Source organism: Elgaria multicarinata, chromosome 6 (genome assembly GCF_023053635.1).
Source record: "Elgaria multicarinata webbii isolate HBS135686 ecotype San Diego chromosome 6, rElgMul1.1.pri, whole genome shotgun sequence".
In the NCBI taxonomy this organism is placed as follows: domain Eukaryota; kingdom Metazoa; phylum Chordata; class Lepidosauria; order Squamata; family Anguidae; genus Elgaria; species Elgaria multicarinata.
In genome coordinates, this window is record NC_086176.1 from 88,357,435 (window position 1) to 88,370,486 (window position 13,052).

The window sequence follows — 13,052 nt, forward strand, 5'->3', positions numbered from 1 at the left end:
ACTTTTGTGTGGCCCTGTTTCACTTTCAAACTGATATGCAATTGACCACCTTGAAAAGATTGATGTTTCTGTCAATATCTAGATTTATGCAGTACCTCTATACCTGATGCCATGTCTCATGCATCATTGCCAGCGGTTTTGTATCCAAAGTAAAGATATGTAATACATGCCATAAAATTGTGTACTAGAAATAGTTTCATGTAATGTGATTGCTAGTAATAGGCACAAGCTTCACCAGTTTACCTCGATATCCTTTCCATTTTCTTAGAGTTCTAATTGTTTCTGGAATTATAAATTGGAAAGTGAAATATACTGAAGCGGTTAAAGGGTTCTGCATTCTATATCTTCTTCTCCAGCAAACATTAATATGTTGGGTGCGGTCATCCGGAGTGCATTGTCATCAGTACGCTGATGACACACAGCTCTATATCTCCTTTTCATCTTCAACCGTTGAGGCTGTGGATGTGCTGAACGTGGGGCTGCCTGGCTGCGACAATAGACTGGATGAGGGCTAATAAACGGAAACTCAGTCCAGACAAGACTGAGATGCTGTTAGTGGGTGGTTCTTCTGACCTGATAGTGGTTGTTCAACTTGTTCTGGATGGGGTTGCACTCCCTCTGAAGGAGCAGGTTCATATCTTGGGGTTCTCCTAGAACCATCGCTGTCACTTGAGGCTCAGGTGGTCTCAGTGGCACGGAGTGCCTTCTACCAACTTCGGTTGGTGGCCTAGCTATGCCCCTATCTGGACAGGGATAACCCGGCTTCAGTCGTCTGTGCTCTGGTAACCTCCAAGTTAGATTAATGCAATGCCCTTTACGTGAGGCTGCCTTTGAAGACAGTTCGGAAGCTGCAGCATGTGCAAACTGCAGCAGCCAGATTGATAACCTGAACCAGATGGTTCGAATATATAAGACCAACTCTGGCCCGCTTGCATTGGCTGCCTGTACATTTCCAAGCCCAATTCAAGGTGCTGGTTTTAACCTATAAATCCTTACATGGCTTGGGACCACAATACCTGACGGAACGCCTCTCCTGACCTATACCTACCTGTACACTACGCTCAACATCTAAGGGCCTCCTTTGGGCGCCTACTCTGAGGGAACCTCAGAGGATGGCAACAAGGGAGAGGGCCTTCTCAGTGGTGCCCCCCAAATTATGGAACAATCTCCCCAACGAGGCTCACTGATGCCAATATTGTTATCTTTTTGGTACCAGGTCAAGACTTTTCTCTTCTCCTAGGCATTGAACAGCATAAGCTGAGTTTTTTAACTGACCGCAGAATAGTTGTTTTAAATGGATATTGTCTGTTTTTATGGTTTTTAATTTTGTATAATTGTTTTTAATGTTCACTGTTTTAATCTTTGTGAACCGCCCAGAGAGCTTCAGCTATGAGGTGGTATAATAATAATAATAATAATAATATCTGAAGTATGGATGCTACCATGCTATATATATATTTTGCTCAAGACATGGGTAAGCAATATTCCTTTTCAGTGTCATCAGTGTCACTGCTAAGGACTTTTAGTTGGATCCAGACTAACAATGCAATCCTATGCATGTTTACGCATAATTCCATTGTATCCAATAGGTCTTATTTCATAATGAATAAGTTTAGGATTGCAGCCTGAGTTAGTTGAACTTAGTTTCCATTGAAATTAATGATATTTAAGTTAAGTTATGAATAACTTCATTTAACTTTGGGCATGTCTACACCATCCATTTATCCCGGGGTCAGCTCGAGGTTGTCCCCGTGCATCCAAATGACACACAGGGGATCCCGGAATGACCACTCATTTTCCCCAGGATAAAATGGACTACTTTTATTACTAGTTTTTCTGCGGTCCTGGGACAACCGGCTCCTGGCTCCTCCCTCATCCTCACAAGTAGGGCCTCAGCAAACAGGCATGGAGCTGGGGGGGAGCTCCATGCCCACCAGGGGTGCGTGGGTAGCACTTTTGCCATCCCCGAGATGGCTGCTGCCTCTTTATGGTGCTGAGGGTTTTTGTTGTTGTTGTTGTTTTGTACTTACATTTTGTGCAGGATCAGGGCCGTGCAATTGTGCGACCAGCTCCTGCTTCAAAAAAGAAAACAAAAAACACGACGCGCCAGAACATCCATCTTTTCTTCCGGGACGTTGCACCGACATGTGCACCCTGGGGAAAAATCCCGGAAGCCAGAAATCCCGGGATCCTCCCCCTTCCCTCCCAGAAGGCTCATAGGTGTAGATGAGCCCTTAGTTAAGTTGCAATCCTGCCCATACTTTCATGGGAGTAAGTCTCATTGAACTCAGTGGGGTTTACTTTTGAATAGATTGTGCTGAATCTGAACCCAGACAGTTTGGGCAAGATTCTTTAATCTACTTGGTTTACACAAAAAAACCAGTCCTGGTAATATATTAAAATGTAATGTGGTGTTATTTTGTGCCATAACCACATAGTTGGATCCAGACTCAGTCATGCTTAGAGTAAATCCAATGAAATCAATGGGACTAGTCCCACTGATTTTAGTGAGTCTACTCCAGGCATGTCTAAGTGTAAATTTACAATTGAGTAAATTTTTTTTAGAATGTACTGGGTATGGTCAAAATGTTATTTTGACAGGACAAATTGTTTGATTTTCTGCAGCATTCTTCTCAATTTTCTACAGTGAAACAAGACAGATTTGATCTAAATTAGGACTGTAGGATTTGGCTTAATCAGATGTGAATAAAGTATTCCAGCTCAAGTTATGTATTTAATATAGTTATTTGTCTCAGACTAACCTGATGCTACATCATAAAAAATATTGCCAGGTTTAAGACTTAGCTGTTTGTCTGTTATAAAATTTCAGTCCATAAGCTCAGTTAGTCTTTGAATGACTGGCTAGTCATATATATATATATATATATATATATATATATATATATATATATATATTCTAGTGTCTTGGCATTACTTTTATTATGTCTGCAATGTAAGTGTAGATGAAATACTGCTTCAAATTCCTCCTCCATTGTAACATCATCCATACTTTTCTTTTTTTTTAAAGGAAAAGCAATAACCCTCATAAAAATTCCTAACTGGCGAATTTTCCATGTTGTGCTGTTAAACCATTAGTCCAAGTATAAGCGAAGATTTCCCCCCTTTAAACACTTAAAATTATTTCTAATGTCTAAAGAAGATTTTCAGTGAGTTGCAATTTATATTAATGAGAAATGTAAGGTTGTGTATGAAAAGAAAAATGCTGTCTTGTTAAACTTTTGTTTGTGTTTTAGGGATTTATAACTTAGGCTTAGCTAAAGATAAATAACAAATAGCATTTGTGTTTACCATTGACTAAACATGGCTAAAGAAAGTGAAACATCTGTATGTTATCTATAAAAGGAATGCTGTTGCCTATAATTGGTCAATGCCTGACCCGTATACTTTTCTGTCCTGATAATTCTATCAGTTGAAAGCTAATTCTGTGTTTTCTATGAAATCTTTGCAGTGGTGTTATCAGGGAGAGTGCGTACCTTTTGGCACTTGGCCCCAGAGCATAGATGGGGGTTGGGGTCCCTGGTCAATATGGGGAGAGTGCAGCAGGACCTGCGGGGGAGGAGTCTCATCATCCATAAGACACTGTGACAGTCCAGCGTAAGTAGCTAAAGTAAGCCAGAGCCAGCAAAAAAGGCATATTTGGAAATGTTTCAAAGTGTGGTTTCACATGTTATCTGTAAAAACGTTTCAGTACTGTGCCAATACTTGTCTTTAAAATAGCAGACAGGATCAGCTATCCAGGAGAAACTTACTCAACATACTTTCATATTTTTAAATATCTGCATTAAACATACACTGTAAACATAGATTGTATATTTAATATTTAGCAGGTAATTTCTCCTTTTCACTGCTTCATTTATGAAAATCAAATAATCTATCATCCCCACTTAATAAGCTAATTAAAATATGTTTCTGCTGTTCATATACAAAAGAATTAGTTTTGCAATTGTATTAAAATACAAATTATTTGTCCCTGCTTGATGATGCTTTCCATAGATTACTTTCACATAATATTCCCAACAGCTAAAATGTTCTCAAACTGTCTTTCCATTTTTCTAACAGCATTGTCTCTACAGCCATGTAAATCCTTACTGTTCACATGAACTGCACGTTTCTTTCATTCTTTGCAATCCTGTCTCCCCCTTATCTGGGAGTAACCTGCATTGTGCTCAATAGGACTTAGTTCTGAGTAGATATACTGTATATAGGATTGCACTGCCAGTGTTCCAGACAGCTCCTTATTGTGTTGCCATTAATTTAGTAAGGAAACATGTTGTCTCTATTGTTCTTATTTACATTATTATCTTGTTATTGTTAAGAGCTCAAATAACCTTGAAACTTCTTTTCTGGTGTTGCAGTTCCAAACTGTTAGGCTAATGATAGCCTTAGGGGTTGCAAGCTTGCATTACAGCCTTTTCTTGCCAACAGCTCTGCACATATACATATATGCGTGTATGACCACCTCCCCAGTTGTTGATTTCTATGAACTGTGAAGTCTTGTGCTGAAGAGCTAATAACTGCTTTTCTCTAAATCTGACATTATAAAGAGGCTTGTTCTCCCTTGGTTCAAAGAAGATTAGGATCCCCTTTCTCCTGCCTAGTTATGATAAATATCAGATAACAGTGACATTGCAGCTTTATAAATTTCTTATACATAAACACTTTTGTGTAGGAAGAGCATGAAGGTAGGAAAGAAATGATCAGCAGCTGAGTTATGCACATAATTGGAAAACCAACTGTTATTGTAAAAACTGGTACACAACATTGTTATGAGTCTGATAGACTATATGATCTGACAGGTCTCATGAATTTTGAATATATAACAATGAAAAAATAACATAAAATGTTGATTTTCAAACATTCCAAAGTTTTCATAAATAATGGTTAGTTCTTTGTCTTTCAATGGAGATGGCAGTTTTCATATCCACTTCAGCAGTTGCCTTCATAAGTCTTGATAAAATAAGAATCATCAATGCAGGATGAATCTCTCTCCTGCAGTCAACTTAAAAGAAAAAGAAAACTACAGTTGACAATAACTTTATGTAGGAAAATAATAGATACTGTCATGCATATGAATTTGTCCAAAGCTAAAGCATAGGACTCCATGAACCTGCCTCTCAGCAGCCTTTTACTAGCTTGAGAGGAACTGTGCGAGCTCAGCAGCAGGCCTGTAAGTGGGGGTTACCTCCTTGTAGCCAATAAATAGTCTGGACTCATAACTGCTTTCAGGTCTTTCACATTATTGTGTACTCAGCTTTCTATTTTCGTATCTCGTTGCTTCTCATACAGTTTCTACTCCTTTGCTGTTCCCCAGACAACCCATGTTTGCATCTACTTATTGCTTCTTCTCATTGCCTTTTCACTCATAAGCTTCCTCCATAGCTTTTATTTGCCCCCTCAAGAGCTTGAGCTAAAGAGCAGCATGAAACTATGGGTATGTCTACATCTTAAGGGTGTACAGGGACCAGGGGGGGAATTGTGGACTTACCTGCTTCCGCGATCTTCCCCCAGTGTCTCAACGGCCGTGGGACATGCCGGAAGGAAAGAGGAATGTTGTGGCCGCCATTTTTTTTTTAACAAGAGAGAAGGAGTGCGATTGCGTTGCACTGAAAAAAGTGAGTAAAAAACAAACAAAAAATGCGAACCTGCTCCCCCTGCCATCCCTGGGATGGCAAAATTGCTGCTCCCCCTTAGACATGGAGCCACCCTGCATGGCTCCATGCCCGTTTCAGGCCACGGGAGCCTGTGCCACACCAGCTGTGGTCCTCGGGATGGTCCTGGGATCGTGGCAAAAATTGGGATAACTGGGCAACCAGCTATCCCAGGAAAATGCAGCGGTCATCCCTGACTGCACTCAGGATCCCTTGTGCATCATTTGGACGCACAGGGATGATCCAGGGACGACCTCGGAAAAAAGGGCTGGTATAGACATGCCCCAATTCACTCTTACAACTAGTTCTTATAATACTCCCCACTCAAATGCACACAAAATCATGTGGAGAAACATATTTTGTGAAGTGGTCACAGATACAGCTAACGTAAATTCCTGTGATTTAAATGACTAGGGAAAGTACTGCTGCAATCATGAAATACTTATTTTCATGACTAGTTAACTCACAATACATCTCTATATAAGTGCATATGCCGCTGACATAAGCCACAGTAGTAGCGATAGCTACTTGCCCCAGATGAGGAAGTGGCACAGCCTTCAAACAGAGAAAATTTCAGAAGGTAGAAATCACCTAGTATTAATACCCAATCAGAAAAAATGAATAGGAAAAAAGAAGAGTGTTATGTTTCTAAAAAAAAGAACCATAATTAGGAATAATCTTAAAGAAGAAAAGAAGCACTGTATATGTGTAGCTTTTCTCCTGTATCAGCAGAATGTTTGTGCTTTGTCCAGTCCAGCCCTCTTGCATGTTTTGTTATCTTTTCCTTATGAGATGAACAATAGCTTGGTTGCATATACAGGTACCGTCCTGGTGCTGGTTTGTCATGTGATAGCATACCTTATAACCCTTTTTCCTGTTTTGGCTGGTTACAATAGAAGGTGCAGACACATCTCAGATCTCAATGGGATCCGGGTTTTGCATCCTTCTACATTTGGAAGAGGAGAGTGAAACAGCCATTGTACCAGCACAAAAATGAGAAGGAATGAAAGCAAAGAGACCTGAAAATAATGCAGGATGGAATTTTGGCAAACCCTTATAAGTGCCTTCTTATCTTTGCAACAATGATTATTCCCCAATTTGTCTCCTCCCCAGAGAATGTTCTAGAGGAGCACAATATAGTTCCATCTTTGGTCACTACCTGGATTGGAGCTAGTTTATGCTACTGAGAGTCTTGTAGGAAGGATGGGATGCAAATATTGCATTATAAATAAACATATTTTAATTCAGATAAATCAGTTTGAAGAGGGAAAGGAAGAATGAGAATATTGAGAGAATACTAATGACAGCGAAGAAACCTCACTGTAAGAGTGTTTTGTGGCACAGGCTATTCAAGGCTGCTAGTTTATCCCTGGTTCTAGAGAGGAGCTCTGTCCTCCTTCCACTGTGTGTTCTCACTGCACTGTAGTCCCAGATCCACTGTTTGTTATCCTACTAATCTTCCATATCCAAGCTTTCATCCTACTTAACAAACTTCATTTCTCCCCTGTTCCTCAATATTTTCTCCATCTGGATTTGTCCCCATATAAGCAGAATTAAAGGGCAAAGTAAAATCTGCATAACCCAAAAACCTCTTAACATCAAGAGCTACAAATCTTGGCATTTTTTTGAATACCTTTAAGCAAACTGCCGTTTACAAATTGAAGGCAGTGCATTCTAGCAAGAGAGTGATATCAGTCTCCAGGATCCTTTGAAGATACCATTTCAAGTGGCAAGTCATCAGTGTTTTTTTTTTAATATATCAGTTCTGTTTTACAGTCAAGTTCATCACTCCAACTTTGTAATATCGACTATACTTATGTGCTTGGACATTTATATTCATCCATCACTTTAGCTTTGTTAATGTCCAGTAATAACCAATTACACGCTCATACACTTACTCTGTATTTTCCTTGCATTCGTCATCTAATGCAGTGTTGTCCCTGTACAAGCTCTTACATAAATTCTTTCAATAGGACCTGGCTACTAAATCCTCCTTTCTGCTTTGAGGGGCTTGAAGCCCTGCTTTTTTATGGCATGGCTTTGCAAGGCAGTCTACCCTTCATCTTACTGCTGAACTTCATAGGAACGGATATTTCTTTCTAATCTTCACTGCTGCAAACCCTTGGAGACTTGGCATTCAGAATAGTCTCACTGGTTTCACTGAATGCATACTAGGATAATTTGTTTTAGAGTCCATTCAGCATCTGCTGCTAACATCAAAAATATTATTTTCTTCTCCACAACACTAGTATTAAGAGCCGTTGGGATATGTAACATGTATTAAGGCATACCTTAAATCATTGCTTTCATACATAACAGTATATTTCTGTACATTTAAAAACACAATGATGAAATTAATTAGGCTCTAATCCAGCAAGAGGAATTTATTTTCCCTTCTTTGAGAAGAAAACCAGTCTAGGTGTGCATGGACATTTCTCATCATGTGAACCAATGTTCACCTTCACATAAAAGAAAACAAGAAATCTCCTATGCATACTGCTTTGTGTGCACTTTCTGACCCTTTGTATCTTAACCAATTTCATTTAACATCAGTGGGTGCATTCAGCTACAGGTAAACACTTTTAAGTCCCATGCGTTTAACTCTCCCCTCATGAAATGGACAGGGCCTTAACATGTTTATCTTGGCTGGTTCATGTCCATTATACTTGGCCCTTCAATAATATTAAAATAAAAATCATTATTGAGTGTCAATAATTATATTCAATTTCATATTACATGGTTTTATGGAACTATGTTTATCAGATTGTAACCACCACATGATAGCTTGTTTTCATGACCAGAAGTCACAGAGCGTGCTATTATATCATAACAGCACATTAAATAATAAAAGAGTGAATTCTGGCTTAGGAGAAGAGCCCAGTCTAGAATATACTTTAATCCCTTTTACCTTAGAATGTTGTTGGAACTGTCCCATCACCTGGTCATGCCATTGTTCCTAGTTTCTCTTTAAATATCACTTTTGAAAATAACTAATATTGCAAACTCTCATTATAATAAATACTTTAAAATATAAATGTGTCTTCTATTTTGTTGATATGTGATTCAAGTCTTCTAGGGCTTACTTGGTAGAAGTGTCCCACTGAACTCAGCAGGGCTTACTTCTAACATGGATAAGATTGCACAGTGATTTATTCAAATGACATTAACTTGTGATTAAAAAAGAAAGCAAAAAAGACAGTGGCTAGAATTGGAAGAAACTACCATAAACACCTTCAAAGACTTGAACTTGCCTAGTTAGGTTTTTGAACAGGTTCCCCCAGTGTGATATCACAAACTATTTTTGAAACTCGCTTCAGGTTGAAAAGTAATTTGCCATTCAGATTTGGGTGCTGCTATTCAAAAGACACAAGTACAAAGCTTCTTTGAATTTTCAGATTGCACAGTACTTTGGAACCTGACTAGTATTACATATTTGAGTATAAAATTGAAATTTTCATATAAACAACTGTAATTTTTCACTGACACTGTTTTTAGCTAACTATAGCAACCCCAATGCATTGTTAAAATTAAAATTAAATCTCTGCCATTCCAGCCCTAGTTTTTCTATTAAAGACAAGTAACTTGTTCTATTAAGTTAAGTTGTAAATACATAGGATCCTTAAAAATGGCAGTCTCCCTCAGATCGCTTCCACTACTGGAAATCCAAAGAAACATCACTGATGTTAATTTATTTTTCCCAGATTTACAGTTATAATATTGAGATCAGAAACAGGCACTGAGGTACTAGAGAATAACAGCTTGACCATAATAATAGAAAAGTAATATTTTCTTCATTTTGATTAATCTTAGAGTTATATTAAAACATTCTGCACCAGCAAAGCTTGGAGTAATGATTTGCACTAATGCAGCATTCAAGCTATGATGCTGTCAGTTTTGCACATTTTCACTGGTGTAGCGAACAGATGTTTAGAATTAAGAACGTTAGAATGTTCTAATGTTGGAGTGAAAACAAAAATAAGAAGAGGAAATAATAGTTTACCTTCATTTTCTACAGCATCTAATTTTATAAATATATATAAATGCCAGTGGGGTTAGTATTACTTAAATCTGAAGTTTTAAAAGTGAACAATATTGGGGCCCAGTATTGGGCAAAAGGCGGGATACAAATAAATATAATAACAACAACAACAACAACAATATCATTCAATCTGAATTGGAAAGAACTGTAAAAAAATGCATGCCAATGTATCAATTTTTCACTGTTACCTTATGTATATATTTATAAAATGTATACTATTTTTTCCAGACCTTCAGGTGGAGGAAAATATTGTCTTGGAGAAAGGAAACGATATCGCTCTTGTAATACTGATGTGAGTAAATCAGCATCAATGCAAAATGTAACAGAATATCACTTTCTTTCCCCAGAAACAGAGCAGATTTTAAAGATCACAGTTCTCTTAATTATTTGATTATATAGAAACTAATTGGTTCCCCTCAAACACAGTTCACAGAAAAAAATCAAATCTACTGAAAGGTTTAATTTAACTTAAGATGTACAGAGACTTTAAATGCAATTTTGTTAAATTTAACAGCTAGAGACTTCCTTTCTGAACAATAACTAAACTTTGACTGGGTTACTATTAACTGTAGTTGTCTCTCAATCCCTTCACGATATATTTACAGACCGCATATTACTGGCATATCATTGTACTTTGGCTTGTATCTATAAAGGTTTCCAGAAACATTTTTGTGTTCACATTTCATTTTGCTCCAATTTGCAATTAATCATGTTTCTTTAATTATACTTGACTATTTAAGAATTAAAAATAAAACTTTATAGTACATTGTTAGAGAAGAAAGCCTAATTCTTAAAAAAAAAGGGTTATGGACATAAATAAACTCCCAGCTTTGAATTACAGTGAAAACCATTGTTACTCATGGAATCTGCATGTCAAGAGCTTTCCAATGAAGTATGTTTCATGAGAATCAGTTAATGCAAAGGCAGTCATATATTGGGTACAGATATATTGGGTCTCAGTGAACTGAAATGGACTGGAATGGGCCACTTCACATCAGATCACCACCAGATCTACTACTGTGGACAAGAGGATCACAGAAGAAATGGAGTAGCCTTCATAATTAATAATAAAGTGGCTAAAGCAGTGCTTGGATACAATCCAAAAAATGATAGAATGATCTCAATTCGAATTCAGGGTAAGCCATTTAACATCACAGTGATCCAAATATATGCCCCAACTACAGATGCTGAAGAAGTAGAAGTAGATAAGTTCTATGAGGAACTGCAGCACCTACTGGATAATACACCAAAAAGAGATGTTATTTTCATTACAGGAGACTAGAACGCCAAGGTGGGTAGTCAAATGACATCTGGAATTACAGGTAAGCATGGTCTAGGAGAACAAAATGAAGCGGGACATAGGCTGATAGAATTCTGCCAGGACAACTCACTGTGCATAATAAACACTCTCTTCCAACAACCTAAAAGACGGCTTTATACATGGACTTCACCAGATGGCCGACACCGAAATCAGATTGACTACATCCTTTGCAGCCAAAGGTGGCGGACATCTATACAGACGGTAAAAACAAGACCTGGAGCTGACTGTAGTTCAGATCACGAACTTCTTATTGCACAATTTAGAACCAAACTAAAGAGAATAGGGAAGACCCACAGATCAGTTAGATATGAGCTCACTAATATTCCTAATGAATATGCAGTGGAAGTGAAGAATAGATTTAAGGGACTAGAGTTAGTAGATAGGGTCCTGGAAGAACTATGGACAGAAGTTCGCGACATTGTCCAAGAGTTGGCAACAAAAAACGTCCCAAAGGAAAAGAAAACCAAGAAGGCAAGATGGCTGTCTGCTGAGACACTGGAAGTAGCCCAAGAAAGAAGGAAAGCAAAAGGCAACAGTGATAGGGGGAGATATGCCCAATTAAATGCAAAATTCCAGAGGTTAGCCAGAAGAGATAAGGAATTATTTTTAAACAAGCAATGCGCGGAAGTGGAAGAAGACAATAGAATAGGAAGGACAAGAGACCTCTTCCAGAAAATTAGAAACATCGGAGGTAAATTCCAGGCAAAAATGGGTATGATCAAAAACAAAGATGGCAAGGACCTAACAGAAACAGAAGAGATCAAGGAAAGGTGGCAAGAATATACGGAAGATCTGTATAGGAAGGATAATAATATCGGGGATAGCTCAGACGGTGTGGTCAGTGAGTTAGAGCCAGACATCCTGAAGAGTGAGGTTGAATGGGCCTTAAGAAGCATTGCTAATAACAAGGCAGCAAGAGACGACGGTATCCCAGCTGAACTGTTTAAAATATTACAAGATGATGCTGTCAAGGTGATGCATGCCATATGCCAGCAAATTTGGAAAACACAAGAATGGCCATCAGACTGGAAAAAATCAACTTATATCCCCATACCAAAAAAGGGAAACACTAAAGAATGTTCAAACTATCGGACAGTGGCACTTATTTCACATGCCAGCAAGGTAATGCTCAAGATCCTGCAAGGTAGACTCCAGCAATTCATGGAGTGAGAATTGCCAGATGTACAAGCTGGGTTTAGAAAAGGCAGAGGAACTAGAAACCAAATTGCCAATATCCGCTGGATAATGGAGAAAGCCAGGGAGTTCCAGAAAAACATCTATTTCTGTTTTATTGACTATTCTAAAGCCTTTGACTGTGTGGATCATAACAAACTGTGGCAAGTTCTTGGTGGTATGGGGATACCAAGTCATCTTGTCTGCCTCCTGAGGAATCTGTATAACGATCAATGAGCAACGGTAAGAACAGACCACGGAACAACGGACTGGTTTAAGATTGGGAAAGGAGTACGGCATGGTTGTATACTCTCACCTTACCTATTCAACTTGTACGCAGAACACATCATGCAACATGACGAATCCAAGGCTGGAGTTAAAATTGCAGGAAGAAACAGTAACAATCTCAGATATGCAGATGACACCACTTTGATGGCTGAAAGCGAGGAGGAGCTGAGGAGCCTTATGACGAAGGTGAAAGAAGAAAGTGCAAAAGCTGGGTTGCAGTTAAACCTCAAAAAAACCAAGATTATGGCAACCAGCTTGATTGATAACTGGCAAATAGAGGGAGAAAACGTGGAGGCAGTGACAGACTTTGTTTTTCTGGGCGCAAAGATTACTGCAGACGCTGACTGCAGCCAGGAAATCAGAAGACGTTTACTTCTTGGGAGGAGAGCAATGACAAATCTTGATAAAATAGTTAAGAGCAGAGACACCACACTGACAACAAAGGTCCGCATAGTTAAAGCAATGGTATTCCCCGTAGTAACCTATGGCTGCGAGAGCTGGACCATAAGGAAAGCTGAGCGAAGGAAGATAGATGCTTTTGAACTGTGGTGTTGGAGGAAAA

At 38.6% G+C, this 13,052-nt stretch overlaps 1 protein-coding gene across 3 annotated transcripts in view; it reads left to right on the forward strand.

Annotated features, from left to right (window-relative positions):
• The window catches only part of ADAMTS6 (ADAM metallopeptidase with thrombospondin type 1 motif 6), a 194,104-nt gene that overhangs the window by 136,784 nt on the left and 44,268 nt on the right, over positions 1–13,052 (forward strand). For 2 of the 3 annotated variants that reach the window (XM_063128018.1, XM_063128019.1), the window contains exons 13-14: positions 3,470–3,615; positions 9,937–10,000. In XM_063128018.1, the coding sequence (XP_062984088.1) occupies positions 3,470–3,615; positions 9,937–10,000 (210 nt within the window). The remainder of the gene's footprint in view (positions 1–3,469; positions 3,616–9,936; positions 10,001–13,052) is intronic. The other variant, XM_063128020.1, reaches the window with a different exon arrangement.